The 23,442-nt window shown below is 43.9% G+C and overlaps 1 protein-coding gene across 2 annotated transcripts in view; it reads right to left on the bottom strand.

Moving 5' to 3' along the window:
- LOC149158954 (uncharacterized) overlaps positions 1–23,442 on the bottom strand; it is a 292,431-nt gene that overhangs the window by 174,017 nt on the left and 94,972 nt on the right. For both annotated transcript variants that reach the window (XM_089436378.1, XM_089436377.1), the window contains one exon: positions 1,094–1,230. In XM_089436378.1, the coding sequence (XP_089292504.1) occupies positions 1,094–1,147 (54 nt within the window). In that variant the 5' untranslated portion in view covers positions 1,148–1,230. The remainder of the gene's footprint in view (positions 1–1,093; positions 1,231–23,442) is intronic.

Genomic DNA, 23,442 nt, shown 5'->3' with positions numbered 1-23,442 from the left:
TTTACCCTTGCGCTTTTCCACATCATTGATGACTCATCTGTAAATCTCATCACTTGTCCATTCCATGAGTTGTGTGTCACCCTCGCATATTGCCACATGTCACCCTAATATAAATAAAAATGCCAAGGTCCCCTCAAAAATAGGATAAAGTAGAAAACATCCAAAAGAGTTAGGGGGGCCTGCCATATATAGCACAACTAAAAATAGGCATTGCTCAAAACAGAAAATTGTCCACATGTCGATAATATTATACCGATACGCATTAGACTCAGAATCTCATGGGAAACCCAAATATGCTATCAACACTCCCATGCAAAGATTGCTAAAAATAGAAAGTGCTCAAATTCCAATGAAACCATACTCATTGGATTCGCCTTTCATTAACGAATCTGAATCTATGATTAAAATCGACACGCAAGCATTGCTAAAAATAGAAAGTGCTTGCATATCATTCGTAAGTAGCTCATCAAATTCAAAAGCTCACAATGGTTCCAAATATTCCTCTATTTCTAACATGTGAGTCATTGGACGAAACCTACTAAAAATAGTAAGTGCCATGCATGTCACCCGAAGAAGCCTAAATGGAATCCTGAGTTCGTAAGGACTCTGAATATGTAATCAATATCACCCTACAAGCCCTAAAACTCTTTCTCCTACAAAGTATGGGACCTACTAAAAATAGCAACTCTCTCCAATCTGTGCAAAAAATGTCTGAATCATCACTGAATCCATCTTGCAACCAGTTTCCCTAGGAACCAACCCCAACACACACAAGCTCTGTCTCTGCATATCTCTGAACCTCTAGCCTGATGAAATATGCTGATTTTTAACCCTTCAAATTTGCAAGGGGCAAATTTAGGGGTTAACAGGACCTTTACACCAAGTCATAACCGAGGAAGTAACATACACAACACCTAACAATCGAACATTTTGACATAGGCAAGAAAGGCACTTGATATTGCTCTCAAGATAACATATTTGGGTGTCTTGTCGTCACAAAAAGTGAAATTGTCTAAATGCATGGTATTAGTTTCTTATGGAAACTTGAATGAGATGAATACCTGAAAAAATAAGAGGGCAATGAAGCAAGTACCTGAATAAGCTTTACTGAATAAGCGGCATCTTTGTCTTGCAATGACATATCCATAATAAGATCAAGAGTAGATTATTTCAATGCCAATAGAAGTATGTTTACTATTCGGTTTGTCTGTATGCTCCACGCAAACCAACCTGCAAAGTCGAAAGAAGCTTTCTTAGATATGTCTGCTACATGTTAAATCCATATTCTTGTAGAAAAAATGGGTTCAAAATAACATGTCAAGGAAGAAAATAAAACAATATTTATTTATCATGCAGAACATCAGATCAGTTGAAACTTGAAACTATTGGGGGGCATACAAAGATGATTACTTCATACATTACATGAAAGGATTAATATTCCCATCGGACAACATGACCATGAACCCAAAAAAAGAAAGGTATAGGAGCCATATTTTAATGTTGCGAGCTACACTGGAAAATGTCCGGTTGATCCATAAAGTGACTAATTCAAATATCAGATTATTAAGTGGGGGCCAGGTAACTACCTTTATCGTGTAATATATGAATTCATTCACTGATAAGTAGGAATCTAACAGCAGTCAGCAGAAATATGTGTGTGAATGTGAATAAGAGAAACCCCAGAAACATCAAATAATTTTGCAAGGCTTCTGTATAAACCACTGTTAACATGTTATTTGCACCTCAGTGCAGTCCATGTGTTGAACTTTTGCAGTGCAAGTTCCTTGCAGGCTTAAGAGAACCTTGACCTTAGGTTTAAACTTTAGCCTGAGAAAACTCAAATTTGAGCTAAGTCTTCTGTTGACAAGGATGAGGAGGCCAGCCAATGTGGGTGAAGTGACTGACCCATGCCAATCTGTGTATAGTAAACCTGGGGCCAACCTTTGCCATTCTGGGATGAAAAAAGATATATCTAACTCCATTTGTGCGCCTGTTTCACGGTGAGTACAAATGCTACGTTTTTCTGTTCTATACCTAACAGCAAGAATGCAGATATGGGATAAGTGCATCTTAACAGCAGCATGGACAATTAACTGAATCTGTGGTTACATTGTCTTCTTAGGACATTTTTCATGGCGGTGTTTAGAACAGAAAAAAGAGGCAAGTAGTGGGTTTTTATGAAAAAACTTGACATGGCAAACGTGCCACTACTGCTCATCATATTTAATCCTAAAAACTGTGTGCAAGGCTGCAACATCTAAATGTTTAAAATAAGTGCAATTCGGCAGGAATAAAATGCAATAGTGCTCTTAATGACACTATGCATGTAACCAGGAAGAAGTTTTGTCGTATCTGGCTGCAGTTGTGCATGGACTACTCGTTCTGGGTTAATACAGAGTTTGGATAAAACTTCTGCAGAAATTTGAAAGATGATGGCCAAAGCCATTAGATTTTGGCTGAAGAGTTGTGGTTTTATATGCCTTAAAGAGGTCCACCATCAATATGCGCGGGTTTCCTTCTACACAAATATCAGGTTAACTTGTGCATATGTGCTGGGAAGAGTAGTTGCAGCCAGCAGTTTTGTTGACGAGCATTATAATTTTCAGAGTCCGGACATATCACTGTCAAGTATATCATTAAAATTTTGATGGTTGCAGTCACCAATGAGGAGAAAATACCAGATGTATAGCAGCAGGTGAATGGCTGACATCCCAATACCTTTTGGTGGTTGAAAGGGCCTCGTGGGGATGCATTCCTGTAGTATACATCCAACAGAAAGGCATAGTACAGGCAGCTTATTCAGATATGTTTGAGAAATTAAATATGACAGCAAGGAACAGGAGACCAAATCAAAGGGTAGAACACCATTTTTATCAATGCAAAAGGTCTTGGCACATAAATTAATGTATGAAGTCATAGCAAGTAGGTGTGAGGAGGTATAGAAAGATAAATTAGCACCTTGTATGTGACCTGTGACCCACCAGCCTGTTGGTATCCCCCGACGTAAAAAAAAACCCCCTTTCGATCCAGCTTGCCAGCCAGCAGCTCCACCTTTAACCTACAGATAGCCACTCTCAGTTGCCACTCAGCCACTCTCCAATCAGTTATTTCTTTCATCTAGCTAGTTCACCCGATAAAGGTGGGTCTTCAAATATGAGGTATGCTAACCATTTTCTTTTCAAGTGCTTTCATTTAATTGTTTGATGCATTCTAGTGTGGACCACAGGTCAAATTGGATGATTGACCTCTTTTGATTGTATCCTTGTCTCCCTGCTTCACCTTGGTGGTTATCTCCCGCCCCTAGTCCAGTATAACCCTCCTTGAGTCCTTTCATTCCACTGTCTAGAAGGGGGACAAATAGGAGGCGTTGATTGATGTTGCTTGTCCATTTTAATCCATAATTACCACTTTCTTCCCTTTCCCTTGTCTCATCTCCCCTCTTTTGGTTGATTTCTTATTGCTCACATTTCTTGGTTTCCCCTACGTGCTATGTCTTTGAGTAAGAGCGCAGAAACTTGGCCCTAAGAGGTTGATGCAGCTGAAAGAAGGTAAAAATCCTTTGCCCCCACATCCAAAGGAAAATGTTAAAAGGAAAAAGATAGCTGGGACAAAATGGAAGTGCATGCACAAGAGCCTAATCTAAGCTCTAGCCCCCCCACCCCCACATTAGCCATCACCCAATTCTTGGCATATCATGATCTATCTAAATAAAAGGAACATTTGAATGTCCCAACCCCAATGCAGCTGAAAGAAGGATAAAAGCCTATGTTGCCACACCAAAAGAAAAATGTTAAAAGGCACAAGATGGTTGGGACAAAATGAAAGTGCATGCACAAAAGCCTAACCTAAGTTTTACCCCCTCTCGTTAACCATCACCCAGTTTCTAGCATATCATGATCTTTCTAAATAAAAGGAACTGTTGAATATCCCAACCCCAATGAGCAATGAACCGCTACATCTTAAGGGGGTATTTGATGCATCGTTTAAAGCTGGTAACTCAAGCTATCCATGAAAAGAAAAGAATATTGTTGAAGAAAAAGGTTCACTTGAAGGGTAGTTAAAATAGGCCGAGAAAAGTGGTAACGCAGGTCCTACAATTGCTCCCTCTTCACTTCATATTATTCAAACGACTTTGGCTGCATAGATGGTACACCACAATAGCATCTTCCATGATGCGTAGGTACACCATTCCACTCATTCATTTACATCTTTTGATTGATGGATTCGCCAAGGAATTGTCCTTCCCCTTGAGGTTGGAAGCACCTAATAGAGCCTGTTGATAACCCTCCCATAGTTATGTGGGGTAACTTCTTTACAAGTCTTAGGCTAGAAATACGTTTGAAGAAGAGGCTTGGGTGATGTACTTCAATGCCTTATTCCATTAAATATGGCCCACTCTGATACATTTATGGCTAGAGGTACCTTTGATGATGATCTCACTCGATTCCATGAGTTGTGTTAGGTGTTTGCTCCAAGTTTCATTAGCAATTCCTTAAGGGATCTCACCATGCTTCTACAACACTTCAAAGAGGATGTCCAACCCACATGTAACTCCACTAAATCACTTATAGGCAGGTCATTGCACACCTTTTGAGGAACATTGGGCCAAGTGATGATTCAACAACATAGATGATGTTATTCTCTTCCTTCAACACCTTGTATATTGAACATTAGAGTTGGGATCAGGGCTACAGGAGAGCCCGCCCTCCCCACCCCCCCGCTCGAATAGCTCCCAAAGCACACTCCGCTCAGAAGCACTAGGGGAGTGACCCAGCAAGCGCGCTCCCTGTTATCTCTCAAACTAGCAAGGGGTCCTAGAGGGGCACTTGCTAGGTCAAGAGCAACAATGAAGCTAAAGCCCACTGTCACCACAGCTAAAGCTTCCTACTCTTTACGAACTTTCACCGATGGGAGGAGACCCGATATATAGAGAATCACTTATGAAGGATAGATCAACTAAGATGGACGTGAAGTGATCTTGAGGACCCTTTCCTAGGGGAGACTCAAGAATGGGACTTGCTTGCTTCTTAAGCAAGGTACAAAGTTTTCTAGGAAAAGGGGATGAGGATTTAAGGGCTAGGTTTAAGGAGTGTGAATTGTAAAGGAGCTTCCCAATCCCTAAAATCCTTATGGAACTTGGTTTCCCAAGTGGTTTTTGAAGAATTAATTTTGATGAGGTATGGGACCACACGGGACCAAGTGGACCCAGGCTAGGTCAAGAGGAGGGAGTTTAGCAACCAATGATGAACTTGACCTAAACAAGGAGGAGAAGGGGATCGAAGAAATGATTTTCACTTAAAGGTGCAAAATGATCCCTATGAGGAACTAGCCTAGGGAAACTTAGGGCAAAAACCAATCTCGAGGCTAGGGCTTGGGATATCTCACAACCCCACCGTCGGAATTCCCTCAAATTTGGAGGAGGCCTAGGAGACACACTAGCATAGTAGAGGCCAAGAGATCGAAGTTATATAGGTGGTTTGTCAGGAAAATTATGCCCTAGGAGAGCCCTAATGTGGCTAGACCTAGAATAAAGGAAAGGTGAAGAAAAATGGTTCTTTAAGTGATCACTTTATGGTAGACCAATGACTAATCCTTTGGGGAGATTGAAGTCAAGAATAATATGAGAATGGACTTCGTTTCTAGGTCAAGGAGGCTTCAAGATCAACTTCGCTTGTCATTAGGGCAAAGGAGAATGACCTTTAAAGCTTTTATACTTAGTTTTGCAAGATGAGATGGCTTATCAAGATAAATTCAACCATAGAATTATCCCTAGGAAAATTCGTTCAACATACATGGCGCATACATAGAGAGATGCTATATAGAAACATAATTCCACAATTTCGCAATAAATGCATGTAGCAATTAGCCCTAGTATAGCGAAAATCCATCATCAATGCATGTGACAAAGTAAAAGAAAGAATAGCATTAAATTGTGAACTTATATGCGAGAGAATATATCCAACCATCAATAAATTGCCAATCAAGAAGCTCCAAGATAAGAAGAGATAATCCAAACATAAAAATCCATCCATGCTCCAAAATTTCGTCCACCAAGAAGGAATAGCGAAAATCTCTAGAGAGATACAAGTCCAAACCAAGTGATGATGAGAAATGAACTCTCATCATTTGTATTTATACACTCCTAATGAGTTTGATTTAGCTACATGGGCCTACATTAGCCCCTAAAATAAAAATAATGTGCAAACAACTAACTTTTGGTGACAAGCCCACCGAACTAGCTCATAAAAAAAATAACAAGCCTCTCAAGAGGTCGAATGATCAATAATACATGTCGTTGGGCCTTCTAAGAAGCCTGATGAAGTCCATAAGTGCCATTATGATGAATAGGACTCCTAAAAGTAATGGACAATGGTTGGCCCATTGTTCTCCACATAATAAACCTATGGTGCTCCCAATGGGTGTGAGGGCACACAAGTGACCTCATGGGTCTCCAAGTAAGTCGAAGATGCCTGTAGACCATCTGTAAGGGCTCAGATGATGGTGTAAGTGATGCCACATCAGCATACAAGTCCTGGGTCATCTGCCAAGTGCATGGTACAACTGTGGGGTTGGCTGGGCAAAGGTGAACCAAGTGCATCTTCCTCATCCAATAGGTGAATCTCGAGCAATCTCTGAACATATCTGGGGATCCATGGAGTGTTGTCTATTGTTGTGGAGGCCCATGGCTCTCAACACACACCCTATATAGAAACATAATTCCACAATTTTGCAGTGAAAGCATGCAGCAATTAGCCTTAGTATAGCGAAAATCCAAAGTGACAAAGTAAAAGAAAGAATAGCATTAAATTGTGTACTTACATGCAAGAGAATATATCCAACTATCAATAAATTGTCCATGAAAAAGCTCCAAGATAAGAAGAGATAATCCAAACATAAAAATCCATCCATGCTCCAAAATTTCGTCCTATTGCTTTGGGGTAGCATCGGATGTGCTCTAACCATGAAAATTGGTGGAGATGCTAAGGCACATGACATCTCCAATACCCAGAAAGGGTTTGGGCAAATCCTAAATAGTTTGGGAGATATTAAAATAATTAATATTTTTAATCGAGTCCCTAAGTCTAAACTTAGGAAAAATAAAATATTAATGTGAATTAATATAAAACTGTGTTAGAATGATCCAAAAGTCATGGATCAAGCCAAATCTAATCTTAGTCGTTGATTAGGGACTTAATCTCGGTCGTTGATTTGTCAACGAGAAAAGTATAAGAGGAGGCTTGAGGATCACTTGGAGAACACACCAAGAGATCAAGATTTCGACATTTTGGGGCTGGGTTTGCTGAGAAAGTTGAGAGAGTGATCAAAGTTGCAGTTGAGGGGCAATGAATACAGAAGCAGAGAGGCAGAGATAGCACCGGGAGGATCAGCACAATAGCCGAAGAGAGGGACGCAGAAGCAACCAAGGGTTCACGCAGAGCCAGCCAGGGCTCACGCAGAGCCAGCCAGAAGCTTCGCAGTGCCTTAGAGGACCAGCGTGGGTGACGCAAAGGGCTAGAGGGCTGACGCAGGCCAAGCAAGAGTGATGTTGGGCTAACGTTGGGCCAAAGAGAGGCTAACGCAGTCCCTAGAGGCTGACGCTGGGGTTTCGTGGGGCAGATTGGAGCTGTGGAGCTATCAGAGTGTTTATCCAGGGTTTCAGCCGGAATATCTGCTTCCGAGTAGAGAGGTACTACTGCCGAGATTTTTCTCTGTTGGGTGAGCCGGATTTGGCACCCAGATTGTATTCTGAAACTGCTTAATAAATCAAACCCTCAGATCGCTGCATAGGTTTTCCCGCATTAGATTTTTCCGAGGACATTAGTCCAAAAACAATGGTGTCACTTGTGTGCTTGTTTCCATTTCCTTCAGTTGATGATCTGTACTATGTTGAGCATGCACTTGTATTTATTTCCAGTATTTACATGGTAAATAACTTGTTAATTAACAGAACAAGTAGGTAGGAATAAATCAGAAAGTACATGAAGGGTTTCTAACGTGTCAGACTTAGAAATTCCAACATGGTATCAAAGCGTGGTTGCAGATCACAAGAGAACTGAGAACATCAACCGAGCAGAGAAGTAGCAGCAGAAAACAGTTGTCTTAAGTGACAGACGTTTTTCCTAGTAGAGTAGCAACAAGGAAGGGGTGACGGCGTGACGCAGTGCCTGCGTCATCAAGATTGAGCCAGGAAGAGGCAATGCAAAGGCTGAGGGAGGCAAAGACATGCTCACGCAGAGGCCAGGAGGGTTGACGCAGTTGGTTGAGGAAGACAATTTGTCGAAACCGAGATTGCGCAGAGCCTAGGAGCTCTAACCTTCAGTTTGTTGGGGTTTAGGAGGTTGTGGGTAAGTTGCAGAGTAGAGCTGGTGGGGTACTGTAATTAGAACAGTACCTAATAGGGCAAGGACAAGGAGGAGGGAGTTGCTACCGAGGATTTCTAGCCGAGAAATCCGGATCAGTGGTGCAGATGCACTAATGATCGGAGTGGGGCATCTCGACATTGGCAAAAGGGTTTCCAGGAGGGAAATTGAGGCTCAGAGGGAGTCACACCAAGAACTTCCAGGAGGGAAGTAGAGGAGCAGCGAGATGGCAGTGAACAAGGTAAGAGACCAGGACAGACTGGACGGAGCCTCAAACTTCGTAGTCTAGAAGGCCAGAATCCTATCCGTTCTAGACAAGAATCGTGTCAAGCACTTCGCCTTGAGGACAATAGTTATCCCAGTTGACCCAGCTGATAACGACAAGTACGAGGAGGCAATGGCGAGGGCCAAGAGCATCATTCTTGACGGGGTCAAGGACCATGTAGTACCACATATTGCCGAAAAGGAAACGGCAAATGAGATGTGGGAGGCCCTAAAGAAATTGTACCAGCATACTTCTGTGCAGAGAAGGATGTTACTAGAAAATCAGCTGCGATCATACCAGATGCAGAAGGGAGAACAGATCGACCCCTTCCTCGGTCAATTGAAGGAGATCCGGGATTAGCTGACTTCCATAGGGGCCACGCCAGATCAAGAATTGATGGTGAGAACAGCCTTGAACGCAGTCTCAGAAGACTAGGAGGTGTTTGTCCAGAGCACACTGGGCAGAGTGACCCTTCCAGATTGGTTGGAAATGTGGGTTGCTCTTCTCGAAGAAGAGATCAGAAGGCCGAGCAAGGCAGGAAGCAGCGGCAAGGAGATCAGAATCAAGAAGGAGGAGGAGGTGGATGTTGCCCTAGCATCTGAGGGAAAGCAGGAGAAATGGAAGAAGAAGGACCTCTCAAAGGTCAAATGCTTCCACTGTGGGGAGCTGGGTCATTATGTGATCCAGTGTCCAAGGAAGAAGAGCAAGGGAGAGGCCTCCGAGACCAAGGTTGCGCCAACAAGGGCAGAGAAGGAAGTGGAGACAGACGATGATTGTGCCATGAGTGCACACACACCACTTGAGTGAAAGTGGGGAGACATCAAGCTGTAGTCAGACGAACTACAGGCGATGAGGGGCAAGATCATCGAGGTACCCAGCCTCTTGGATTAGACCTTGCTACGGGAGCTCCGAAGAGGAGTAGCAGTGCTAGCGAATGCCAGTAGAGACAAATGCGGATGGAGCAACAGAGGGAGCTAAAGTGCAGGATTCCCAAGACATCCTGAGGCAGCAATGCGAGAAGCACAGGAGTGTTGCACCAGTGCAGGATGGCACAGAGAGGTGTGCAATGGTGCAAGATGCATGGAGTTGTTGCAGCAGCGCAGAGGTTAGAGAGGGAGCACTTGTTAGGGACAGAGGGAGTTTCAACATCGAGGGTGTCTCTATCCTAACAGAGATGTCAGAGTCGGGAGATCAGTTACTTACTTCTCAGTAACTGAGTTGCAGTGCAACAGTTAGTAGTGGTAGTGCTATGGGCAACATGATGAGAGGGGTTGCAGTGCAGATGCAGCAGTGGCAGTGGCAAGGCCATGCACAGCAGCACGGATGCAGAGGGAGTTGCAGTGCGGATGCAACTGTGACAGTGGCAGGGCCATGGGTAATAGCACAGGATGCAGCAGTGCAGATGATGGGCAGCAAGCCTAGCACCAACACAGGGACCGATGCCAGATGATCAAGGTGATACTCAGTGAGGAATATTGCTAGAGCACAGTCCTCGCTAAGAGGGAGCGTTGATTTGGGGTAGCATCGGATGTGCTCTAGCCATGAAAATTGGTGGAGAGGCTAAGGCACATGAGATCTCCAATACCCAGAAACAGTTTGAGCAGATTCTAAACAGTTTGGGAGATATTAAAATAATTAATATTTTTAATGGAGTCCCTAAGTCTAAACTTGGGGAAAATAAAATATTAACGTGACTTAATATAAAACTGTGTTAGAATGGTCCAAAAGTCATGGATCAAGACAGATCTAATCTTAGCCATTGATTAGGGACTTAATCTCGGTCATTGATTTGTCAACGAGAAAAGTATAAGAGGAGGCTTGAGGATCACTTGGAGAACACACCAAGAGATCAAGATTTCGACTTTCTGGGGTTGGGTTTGCTGAGAAAGTTGAGAGAGTGATCAGAGTTGCAGCTGAGGGACAATGAATACAGAAGCAGAGAGGCAGAGATAGCACCGGGAGGATCAGCACAGTAGCCGAAGAGAGGGACGCAGAAGCAGCCAAGGGTTCACGTAGAGCCAGCCAGGGCTCACGCAGAGCCAGCGAGGAGCTACGCAGTGCCTCAGAGGGCCAGCGTGGGTGACACAGAGGGCCAGAGGGCTGACGCAGTGCCTCCAGAGGCTGACACGGGCCAAGCCAGAGTGACGTTGGGCTAACGCTGGGCCAGAGAGAGGCTGACGCAGTCCCTAGAGGCTAACGCTGGGTTTCATGGGGCACATTGGAGTTGTGGAGCTGCCGGAGTGTTTATCGAGGGTTTTAACCGCAATATCTGCTTCCGAGTAGAGAGGTACACCTGCCGAGATTTTTCTCTGTTAGGTGAGCGGGATTTGGCACCCAGATTGTATTCTGAAACTGCTTAATAAATCAAACCCTCAGATAGCTACATCGGTTTTCCCGCATTAGGTTTTTCCGAGGACATTAGTCCAAAAACAACAGTGTCACTTGTGTGCTTGTTTCTATTTCCTTCAGTTGATGATCTGTAATGTGTTGAGCATGCACTTGTATTTATTTCCAGTATCTACATGGTAAATAACTTGTTAACTAACAGAACAAGTAGGTAGGAATAAATTAGAAAGTACATGAAAGGGTTTCTAACGTGTCAAACTTAGAAATTCCAACATGGTATCAAAGCATGGTTGCAGATCACAGGAGAACTGAGGACATCAGCCAAGCAGAGCAACAGCAGCAGAAAACAGTGGTCCCAAGTGACAGAAGTTGTTCCTAGCAGAATAACAGCAAGGAAGGGGTGACATAGTGCCTGCATCATCAAGATTGAGCCAAGAAGAGGCAGCGCAGAGGCTGAGGCAGGCAAAGACAGGCTCACGCAAAGCCACGCAAAGCCCAGGAGGGCTAATGCAGTTAGCTGAGGAAGTTAATTTGCCGGTGTCAGGATTGCGCAGAGCCTAGGAGCTCTAACCTTCAGTTTGCTGGGGTTTAGGACGCTGTGGGTAAGTTGCAAAGTAGAGCTGGTGGGGTATTGTAGTCAAAACAGTACCTAACAGGGCAAGGCCAAGGAGGAGGGAGTTGTTACCAAGGATTTCTAGCCGAGAAATCCGGATCAGTGGTGCAGATGCACGAACGATCGGAGTGGGGGCATCTCGACATTGGCAGAAGGGTTTCCAGGAGGGAAATTGAGGCTCAGAGGGAGTCACACCAAGAACTGCCAGAAGGGAAGTAGAGGAGCAGCGAGATGGTAGTGAACGGGGTAAGAGACCAGGACACACTGGACGGAGCCTCAAACTTCGTAGTCTAGAAGGCCAGAATCCTATCCGTTCTAGACAGGAATCGTGTCAAGCACTTCGCCTTGACGACGATAGCTATCCCAGTTGACCTAGCGAGGGCCAAGAGCATCATTCTTGACGGGTTCAAGGACCATGTAGTACCACATATTGCTGAAAATGAAATGACAAATGAGATGTGGGGGGCCCTAAAGAAATTGTAATCAGTTGCAATCATACCAGATGCAGAAGGGAGAACAGATCGACCCCTTCCTCGGTCGATTGAAGGAGATCCAGGATCAACTGACTTCCATAGGGGCCACGTCGGATCAAGAATTGATGGTGAGAACAACCCTGAACACAGTCTCAGAGGTCTGGGAGGTGTTTATCCAGAGCATATTGGGCAGGGCGACCCTTCCAGATTGGGAGGAATTATGGGCTTCTCTTCACCAAGAAGAGATCAGAAGGCTGAGCAAGGCGGGAAGCAGCAGCAAGGGGATCAGGTTCAAAAAGGAGGAGGAGGTGGATGTTGCCCTAGCATCTGAGGGAAAGCAAGAGAAACGGAAGAAGAAGGACCTCTCCAAGGTCAAATGCTTCCACTGTGGGGAGGTGGGTCATTATGCGTCCCAGTGTCCAAAGAAGAAGAGCAAGGGAGAGGCCTCCGAGACCAAGGCTGTGCCAGCAAGGGCAAAGAAGGAAGTGGAGACAGACGATGCCTGTGCCATGAGTGCACACACACCACTTGAGCATAAGTGGGGAGACATCGAGCTGTAGTCAAATGGACTACAAGCGATGAGGGGCAAGATCCTCGAGGTACCCTGCCTCTTGGATATGACCTTGCTACGGGAGCCCACTACCACTGCTGCATCTGTACTATAGATCCCTCTCAATATGCTGCATCACGCTGCCCATCGCACTGCCACTGCTGCATCTGTACTACAAATCCCTCTCAATACGCTGCATCATGCTGCCCATCGCCCTGCCACTACTAACTGTTGCATTGCAACTTAGTTGCGAAGAAGTAAGCAACTGAAAAAGTCACCCAAAAGCTGACATGCTGGTCAGTCTGGATACCCTGTGATGCTGAAGCTACCTCTGCTACTAATTTGTGTTGACCCTCTGATGCTACTGTGCTGCTGTTGTATCTGCTTTGTGCCTCCCGCACTGCTCAACACTACTGCGCTGCTTCAAACTTTGGCACTCTAGCTCGACCACTATCGCTCCATCATCCCTCGCACCGACTCCCGTCATACTGCCACTGTCATTAAGGGCTCTCGTAGCTGTATGTGATCCAAGAGTTTGGGCACCTCAAGGATCCTGCCCTTGTGTAGTCCTCCCGACTACAGCTCAATATCACCCCACCTCTTCTCTAGAGGTGCATGAGCACTCATGGTGCAATCCTCATCATCATCCTCTTTGTCATCTTTCGCTGGAGCAACCTTTGAGTCAGACTTCTCTTCCTTGCCCTTCTTCCAAGGGCACTGAGTGGCGAAATGTCCCAGTTCCCCACATCTGAAGCATCTGACTTTGGATATGTCTTTCTTTTTCCTCTTTTGCTGCCCTTGTTGTCCCGCTGATGCGAGAGTTGCATCCTCCTCTTCCTCCTTCTTGACTTTGATTCCTTTGCCGCTACTTCTCGCCTTGGTTAACCGCCTGATCTCTTCCTGTCAAAGAGCTGCCCACATCTCCTCCCAACTAAGGAGAGAATCCCTGCACAAGATGCTCTATACAAAGGTCTCCCAGTCTTCAGAGACTGCTTTTAGGGCAGTCCTGACCATGAATTCAGGCTCTAGTGTAGACCCTACGGAAGTTAGCTGGTCTCAGATCCCTTGCAACCTAAGAAGGAAGGGATCGATTTCCTCTCCCTTCTGCATTTGATATTGTCTCAGCTAGTTCTCAAGCAACATCTTCCGTTGAACGAAAGTTCCCTCATACAAAGTGGTCAAGGCCTCCTACATTTCCCTTGTTGTGTCCTTTTCAACAATATGTGGTACCACATGATCCTTGACCACGTCGAAGATCATGCACTTCGCCTTTGCTTTAGCCTCCTCGTATTTCTTGAGAGGATCAGCATCGACCGGTACAGCAACCACTTTCAAGGCATAATCCTCGATGCAATTCTTGTCCAAGACTACCAAAATCCTGGCCATGCTCCATCCAATTTGTCCTGATCCCTTAGTCCATTGACTGCCATCTCTGCTCAAACAAGTATAGAACAGGTTCTCTTCTCCCTCTCTCACTGCTACCCCAACAAGACTCGGATTTGGATTTCTTTGGCGCTAGAAATCCTCTAAGGAACAAGTTCCTTCTAGACTACCTCTGAGTTCTAATTTCCTTCACAGAAATCCTCCCGCCAAATAATGTCAAATCACCCCTTCTCCAATCCTTCTTTGTTGCTTCTCAGCAACCCGGACCTAGATTTCTTTGGCAAGAAATTCGTTAAGGCAGTGACTCCCTCTACCTTGGTTTTGTCTCCACAGACATTGTTTTGCAACAATGGCAACAATGTCCCACCAACACCACAGATTGAATCTGCACTGCCTCGACAACTAACTGATCTAAGCCCCTTAGGCTTTGCGCTGGCCCAGAGAGCTGATGCAGTCCCTGGGTGAGCTCCTTTCGGCTACTGCGTTTCCTCCTCCTAACTCAGAAAGCTGACGCAAGCACTACGTGAGCTTCTATGTCACTCCTCTGGCACTGCATCACTCCTTCAGCTGTTCCTCTAGCTTTGAAACAGTGCTATCACTCGGGACAGCTGCAGATTTGTTGGATCTCTCATCTAATGGCTTCAGTGTCCTGTGATCTGCAATGCTCTGATACCATGTGAAAAATTTTGAATCTTTACAAAAAGAAATCCTACTGCAATCACTGGTTTAACATCTCCTACTTGTTATTTCATTCAACAAGTTATTTAATTACATAAATAGTAATGTAAACACTACTGCGAACTACACTGACATATAGATCATAAACTAAAACAATAAATGAGACAAACACACAAGGGACACCGTTATTTTTGGACAACACGTCCCCAGAAAAACCCAATGCGGGAAAACCGGTGCAGCAGATAGAGGGTTTGTATTATTAAGCAAGTAGAATCTGAGTACAACAGGTTGCCTCTCACACTGGCTAACCTTACAAAGAAATCACAGCAGCAAGAAATCACAGTTGATCCAAGGAGCGATCTAGCTCTTCCCGATAGATACTACGAAGTCCCTATGCAATCACTACATGGACCAGCGTCTTGCCTTCAGAAGACTGCATCACCCCTTCTGCTGGATCGATTTGCTAGAGGAAGATTGTTGTTCAGCTCTCCTGGCTAAGAACCTCACTTCTCCAGCAAAATCTCGTACTTCTAATGAACACTCTGCACTGCCACTGCAAGAGACCCTCCTCGCTTGTGTGAGCTCTGCGTGAGCCCCTCCTGGGCTGCATAGGCCTCTACCTTGCCTCTCTGCCACGTACTCTTTGGCTCGGAACTCCTTTCCAATCCAAATCTCTACTTCTGCCCCTCTCACTGCAACTCAAATCACTGGTTCGATTTTCTCAACAAAACACGCCCCAGAAAAAATCGAACTGATTGATCAACTTGGTGTATCTCCAACTGACCCTCAAGCCTCCTCTTATACCTTTCTTGTTGATGAATCAATGGCCGAGATTAAGTCCCTAATCAACAACTAAGATTAAAACAGACTTGATCCTCGTCTCTTAGAAGCTTCTCACCCATATTTTTATTAAAACTCATTAATATTTTTGTTTTCCTAAGTTTAGACTTAGAAACCCCATTAAAAATATTAATTATTAATAACTCACAATCCGGGTGGAATTTCTCCAAAAAATTTTGGGTCTTGGAGTTCTTATGTATTCTAGCCCCTCGACAAAATTTCGAAGCTAGAGCACATCGGATGCTACCCAAAATCTACAATAAGCCCATCGAACTAGCTCATAAACAAAATAACAAGCCTCTCAAGAGGTCGAATAATCAATAATACATGTCGTTGGGCCTTCTAAGAAGCCTAATGAAGTCCATAAGTAACATAATGATGAATAGGACTCCCAAAAGTAATGGACAAGGGGTTAGCCCCTTGTTCTCCACATAATAAACCAATGGTGCTCCTAATGGGTGTGAGGGCACATAAGTGACCTCATGGGTCTCCAAGTAAGTCGAAGATGCTTGTAGACCATATGTATGGACTCAGAGAATGGTGTAAGTGATGCCACATCAGCATACAAGTCCTGGATCATCTGCCAAATGCATGGTACAACTTTGGGGCTAGCTAGGAACCCGGTGCATCATTTCGAGCAATCTCTGAACATCTCTGGGGATCCATGGAGTGTTGTCTATTGCTGTGGAGGCCCATGGCTCTCAACACACACCCTACATGTGTCAATGTAGTCCTCTGGAGGGTTAGGACCTCGTATAGGGAGACCAAACCCAAAATGGAGATATAATAAACCTATGGTGCTCCCAATGGGTGTGAGGGCACACAAGTGGCCTCATGGATCTCCAACTAAGTTGAAGATGCTTTTCGACCATCTGTATCGGCTCAGATGATGGTGTAAGTGATACCACATGAGCATACAAGTCTTGGGTCCTCTGCCAAGTGCATGGTACAACTTTGGGTTTGGTTGGGCAAACGTGAACCAAGTGCATCTTCCTCGTCCAATAGGTGAATCTCGAGCAATCTCTGACAATCTCTAAGTATCCATGGAGTGTTGTCTATTGTTGTGGAGGCCCATGGCTCTCAACACACACCCTACATGTGCCAATGTAGTCCTCTGGAGGGTTAGGACCTCGTATGGGGAGACCAAACCCAAAATGGAGACGACCTGCAATCCTGCATAAGATCCAATGTGTCCCCTAGCCTTCCAATACAAGTCATCAAGGAAATTAAGTAAAAGAGCTTACAAACCATGGACAATAGTCGGGCACTTTATAATGGCATGCCCTTTCGTAATGGGTTTTGGCATGTGCTAATGTCTCCAAGCTCCAAATGGGGTTAACCAAGCATCCTATTAGGTGGTTTCTACTTTAGGGGATAGTATGTCCAAGATACATCCTTCAAAGGGTGGTGGCATGTGACAAAGAGATGAATGGAGTAGGTAATGAAAATGGGTAGCTCTGGGCCACATGTTGAGGTAGAAGGGTAGCTAATAAAAGGGAAGCCCACACTTTGGTATACAACGTATACGAGGGAGAAATCGTAGTACATGTGTAGAAATTTGCAAATTCTCTCTACAAATCTTGCTCTACTGAAACCTATGTAGAAAATTTGACTGTAGATTAACCCGATAATGCAATATAACCAAAGCAGAACACTGTAACCTACTTCTACTATCAAGCAATTTGCAGAAGCTTAAAGATCGAGCTAAACACATATAACCAGAAGAAGAAGAATCACTTGCACAATACACATGAGAATACTTTGGGGAAAGCCTCAGCTAAAAACCCCACTATCTATATTATCATACAAGGTGGAAATACATATGAATTATACAAAGCCTTAGCTCTCACAGCTATCCAACTCTCAGTGCAATCCTCACAGATGCTTACAGGCAATCCTGGCCTCTCACAAGCCTTCCTCTCTACCCTCCAAGCTCCTATTTCCTTGCGCTGTTCCTAGTGGATGATTCTCACCTCACCAAGTGGAACACTGCTCTCACACACTGTCAGAACTGCGCAATCCTCAAGGAATTATGTTCTTCTGCATGCATGAGTTTTCTTTATAGGAAATCACATGCAACTGATAGTACATTGTCCTTGACATTTAACTTAACTGGGTCTTTCTCATAATAGACATGCATGAGTTTCTGATGAGGGAATCTTCAGTTAACAGAAGTACACTTGTTGAGTGCATGCATGCATCAACTGACTGATAACTCACCATTAGTTCCTCAAACAATTTGGAACTAATTTAACTGGACTTAACTCAGTAAACTGAGTCAACTAATTACAACTCAAATATAACTCAACCTTATCTCCTAAATTTTAGGAATAACTCTTGCATGACTTCAGAAAGACTTCTAACTTGAATTTCTCCAATTAATTAATTCAAAATGAATTAATCAATTATTTCCAAGTAGCTGTTAAGACTAAATTCGATTTTAATTCACAATTTAATTCAAGGACAAATTAAATTGGAATATTTTTGTTGCCACATTTCAACACTCCCTCTCAACAAGAAAGGAATTATACTGCAGCAACATGATCCTCCCATCATCAGCAGCTTGCTTTACTTTGTAAAGCCAACGGGAACTCACAACTGACTTGTTCTCCAGTCTCGAAACCACGTCCCAAACACTGTTACGAACTATGGAGTCATACTCCTCCACCATAGCATCAACCCAAATCAGTCGCTGCACTGCTTCCTCAAAGGAAGATGGCTCGGTCTCAACACATTCCCCAACAAGGGCCATGTATCCAGTGTACCTCTCGGGTGACCTCCTCTATCTGCGCTGAGAAGATGGTGCTCCCACATTCTCTCTCGCATCCTTCAGTGTACCCCACAAGTATCCCCAACTCTGTTGTCAACTCAAGCTTTTTCCGTGCATCCTTTGTCACATGGAAATATATCGATGAGCCAAAGATCCTGAAGTGACCCACATTTGGTCTCTTACTGGAGAAAGCTTCCTCTGGTGTCTTCATCCCAAGTATGCGATGTGGGCTTCTATTCTGTAGATAGACCACTGGGTTGCATGCCTCAGCCCACAAGTGAAGTGGTAGGCCTTGGTCACGCAATGTCGCCTGTGTTGCCCCTACAATAGTTATGTTATTCCTCTCGGCCACCCCATTCTATTGTGGGTTATGAGGTGTCGTCAACTCCCGTTTGATTCCTTCCACTGCACAGAAGTCCTTAAACTCTTTAGAGACATATTCTCCACCGTTGTCGCTTCTCAAGGCTTTGATCTTCTTCCCTCACTCTTTCTCGACCAAAGCTTTGAACTCACAAAACTTTGAGAAGGTTTGGTCCTTCTTCTGCATGAAATAAATCTAGCATTTACGAGAATAATCATCAATTAAAATCACAAAATACCTTTGCTTCGTTGTGGATGCCATCGAGAATGGTCCACACACATCAGTATGAACTCGCTCTAAGATAGCCTCTGCTCGACTGTCTCATTCATGAAAGGAAGACTTGGTGTAATTTCCCAAGGTACAGCCTTTGCATGTGTCAACTTGCTCAAATTTACCTTTAGGAAGTCCTGTAGATATCTGATGCATTATCTTCAAAGCCCCATGATGCAAATGGCCCAACCGCCTGTGCCACAGCTCGCCAATATCTTGGCTTTGCACCAATTCTGCTTTTGTACTCAATGTTGCACAATCATCTACCTCTAGTTTATAAAGATTCTTCACCCAAATCCCTATCCTCTTGGTCTGACCCGTGGCTATGTGTCTTAGGAACACCTTTCCTTTACTGAAGACAACATCATAGCCTTTGTCCTCCAACATCGCGACCGATACCAAGTTCTTCTTCAGTCCAGGCACATACATCACATCTATCAAGGTGATAGGAGGTCCATGCTCCCTCTGAAAAGCAACCGTGTCCACTCATGAAACACATACTTTCCATCGTCACTCATCTCTATGCTCATCTTGAGGTCTTTCTCCTCCAAGGTACTGAATAAACTTTTATCGCCGGTCATGTGGAATGAGGCTCCACTGTCAAGATACCAAACACAACCCATCATCGATGACACCATGCATGCGATGAGAGTAAAGTCCATTTCGAACTGAGAGGCTAATGCCTCACCTTCCAATCCTTCTGAGCATCCCTTCTTGGACTTCTTCGATGGGCAAATGGTTGCATAATGTCCCATCTCGTGACAATTAAAGCATCTCACTTTAGACTTGTCACCCTTCTTCCCTCCATGAGAAGAATTCGATTTGGAATGGGAAGCCTTCCCCTTTCCTTTCCTTGCCTTACTTGCTAAGGCCAGATTTTCTTCATCATCATCTTTGGATTAAGAACCATCTCGTGTGCTCCTCCTGATCTCCTCCTGCATCAGAACCGACCACAGTTGTTCCTAATCCGGCAATTTCTCCCTTCCAATCACAGAGTCCTGGTAGCTATTCCAGCTCTTTGGAATGCCAAGGAGAGCACGGCTCACCATATCATCATCGGCAGCAGTTATTCCCACACTTCCAAGCTCATCTCTACAAGTGGTAAGCTTGTTCAAATATGTGGAAATAGTATCGCCCTTCGCCATCTTGATTCTTCGAAGCTTATCCTTGAGCGCCAATTTCCTCCGGTCGCTACTGTTCTAGTAGAGGTCCTTCAATGTCTTCCACATTGAAAAAGGAGTATCCTTCCCATGGAGACTCGAGACAATATGGTCTCGAACTCCCTCAAGGATGATCCGTCTCCCCTTCGCCACACACTTCTTCCACTCAGCCAACTCTTGTGCATTAGTTGAAGCTGCCTTTGGGATTTCTTGATCAATGAAATCCTTCAGACCATTGTCTTCTAATACAGCCTCCATTCTATCTTTCCATGTTATGTAATTCGAGCTACCTTCCAAGGCATACTCGAGTCTCAAGCCATAGAACACCATTGGCCAACCTTGAAGTATGATAAGAATTTGATTTGCACCTGCAACCCCGAACTTCAAACTTCGAATTCTCTTCTCAGTACACTATTCACAGCTCCGATAAACTTGGCTCCGATACCATGTAGAAATTCTCAAATTCTCTCTACAAATCTTGCTCTACTAAGACGTATGTAGAAAATATGACTGACGATTAACCCGATAATGCAATATAACCAAAGCAGAATACTATAACCTACTTCTACTATAAAGCAATTTGCGGAAGCTTAAAGATCGAGCTAAACACATATAACCAAAAGAAGAAGAATCAATCGCACAATACACATGAGAATACTTTGGGGAAAGCTTCAGCTAAAAACCCCACTATCTGTATTATCATACAAGGTGGAAATACATAGGAATTATACAAAGCCTTAGCTCTCACAGCTATCCAGCTCTCAGTACAATCCTCATAGATACTCATAGGCAATCCTGGCCTCTCACAAGCCTTCCTCTCTGCCCTCCAAGCTCCTATTTCCTTGCGTTGTTCCTAGTGGATGATTCTCACCTCACCAAGTGGAACACTGCTCTCACACACTGTCAGAACTACACAATCTTTAAGGAATTATGTCCTTCTGCATGCATGAGTTTTCTTTATAGGAAAACACATGCAACTGATTGTACATTGTCCTTGACATTTAACTTAACTGGGTCTTTCTCATAATAGACATGCATGAGTTTCTGATGAGGGAATCTTCAGTTAACTGGAGTACACTTGTTGAGTGCATGCATGCATCAACTAACTGATAACTCACCATTAGTTCCTCAAACAGTTTGGAACTAATTAAACTGGACTTAACTCAGTAAACTGAGTCAACTAATTACAACTCAAATATAACTCAACCTTATCTCCTAAATTTTAGAGATAACACTTGCATGACTTCAAAAAGACTTCTAACTTGAATTTCTCCAATTAATTAATTCAAAATGAATTAATCAATTATTTCCAAGTAGTTGTTAAGACTAAATTCGATTTTAATTCACAATTTAGTTCAAGGACAAATTAAATTGGAATATTCTTGTTGCCACATTTCAACAACGTGAGCCTCAGCCTTCTTCTTTATATGTATTTCACCTTGTATGATCTTTATTTAATTGATTGTTTGGGGCTCAAGGGATAAGAGCATGATGTGTGAGATATAGTAGTGGATACCCCCTTTAAGGTAGGGGTTGGGACAATCATAGATTCCTGAATGATAAAGGAGGCTCATCTAGGGCCTGTAGGAACCAAGGTGATGGCCATGATGATAGGGTAGAGCTCATGTATTGGCTTTTTCCCATGTGCTAAATGTGTTTGTCCCTACCATCATTTGCATTTTGTGGGACATTTTCCTGTTGAATGTGGCCAATTATGCTTTTACTTTTATTTTCATCTGCATCAACCTCAGGGGCATCATACTAGGCCCAACCCAAGGTATGGGCAAGGGGAAGGGAAAGGCTAACCCTATGTGGAGCAAGTGGAGGAATGTGGACCCATGTGGGAGAAATGATGAATGGAGTTATAATGAGTGGAAGGGGAGTAATATATGTGGATAAGGGAGTGGGAGCACGGAACCAAAATCAGGGTTTCTCATGTAGTACCATCTCTAAAGCCCAAGGGTCAGTAAAAGAGACCCACGGGACTAGGGTCCAAAGTTAACATCCAAAAGAGGTCTAGGGGACAAGAGCACGGACCTAGCCCACTCTTTCCATTGAATTCCCCATTAATCCATGCCCAGAAGTGTCCATGATAAGCAAACTACGATACCCAAATACCAAATGACAAGGCATACCTTTAGGTTCAGGAGGCCCACCTTCAAACATACGATCATAATAGATGGGTGAGGGACCACATGGTTGGCTCAAGTGGCGGAGAATGGCACAACGAGCTAGTTCGTGGCTGCAAGGGTTGTTGGTTGTCGGCTAAGGACCATCTTGGAGAAAAAAATTCTCTTGGGGATATCACCCACAAAATAGTGGGTAACACTCCCTATTCACTCTTGTTTGGGAGCAAATTTCAGGACGCATTCCCGTTAAAAAAATTTCACTCCCCGGTTTCTAGGGAGCAATATAGGGAGCAATCGCTCCTGTATTGCTCTCCATCGCTCCAAGAGCGAATCTTAAACATGGGGAGCAATACGGGAGCGATTGTTCCCCGATCGCTCCCTTAAAAAAAACACTCCTACCTCTTGAAACACATGCGCGGCTAAGGTAGAGAGGGGCAATTTTTTGGAGGGAAATGGGAGGGGTAAAACAATAAAAGGCCTCCTCCTCTCCCTCGTTATCACCATTTCATTTGCAAGAAAGAGAGATTGAGAGCATTTCATGTGTGAGAGAGAGGTTGAGAGGGTTTGAGCTTGAGGAGCTTGTGGGAGATCGTTGGAGAGCCAAAGAGGTAGGGTCTAATCCCATTCTTTTTTTTCCATGTAACATTTGTGCAAAAATATGTTGAATGTTCAATGAATCTAGAATCTAGATGTTCTTCTTCTATTCTCCCACTCTTTACCACTCCTCCCTCATTTTATTATAGGCAATAATGTAAACGTTCAACAAACATGATGGGTATTTGGCTTAGCATTATCTTGTTGGTTCCATTTTTTGCTATGATGATGGTGTTGGGAAGTAGAAGAAGAAGAAATGATGAAGACGATGAAGAAGTGGGTAGTGGTGGAGGATACCCTGGAGAAGAGGAGGAGGAGTACCAAGAGGAAGAGGAGGAGTACCAAGAGGAAGAGGAGGAGAAGGATAATGGGAGTTAAGATGATGGAAATAAACCCAGGGTAGACCAAACACCCTTGTGGAAATATGTCACAAACTCACAAGGCTTGGAGGAGGGAAAGGGGGTGGAACCACTAAATTTATATGCCCCCATTGCAATGCTACTTATACAAGTTCATATACCCATACCAGAAAGCATCTATGTGGGAAAATGGCATGGGATGGGAATAAAAAACAGTAATCAAAACCTGTGCAAATGTTTCAACCCAACAAAGAACCAAATATATAAGGGAAGAGGAGGAAGCACAATACC

This window comes from Pinus tabuliformis, chromosome 5_2 (genome assembly GCF_031772625.1).
Source record: "Pinus tabuliformis cultivar Carrire ecotype Pingquan chromosome 5_2, CPIR1, whole genome shotgun sequence".
In the NCBI taxonomy this organism is placed as follows: Eukaryota; Viridiplantae; Streptophyta; class Pinopsida; order Pinales; family Pinaceae; genus Pinus; species Pinus tabuliformis.
The sequence above is the reverse complement of the archived record's forward strand: the minus strand, read 5'-3'. Positions and strand labels throughout refer to the sequence as shown.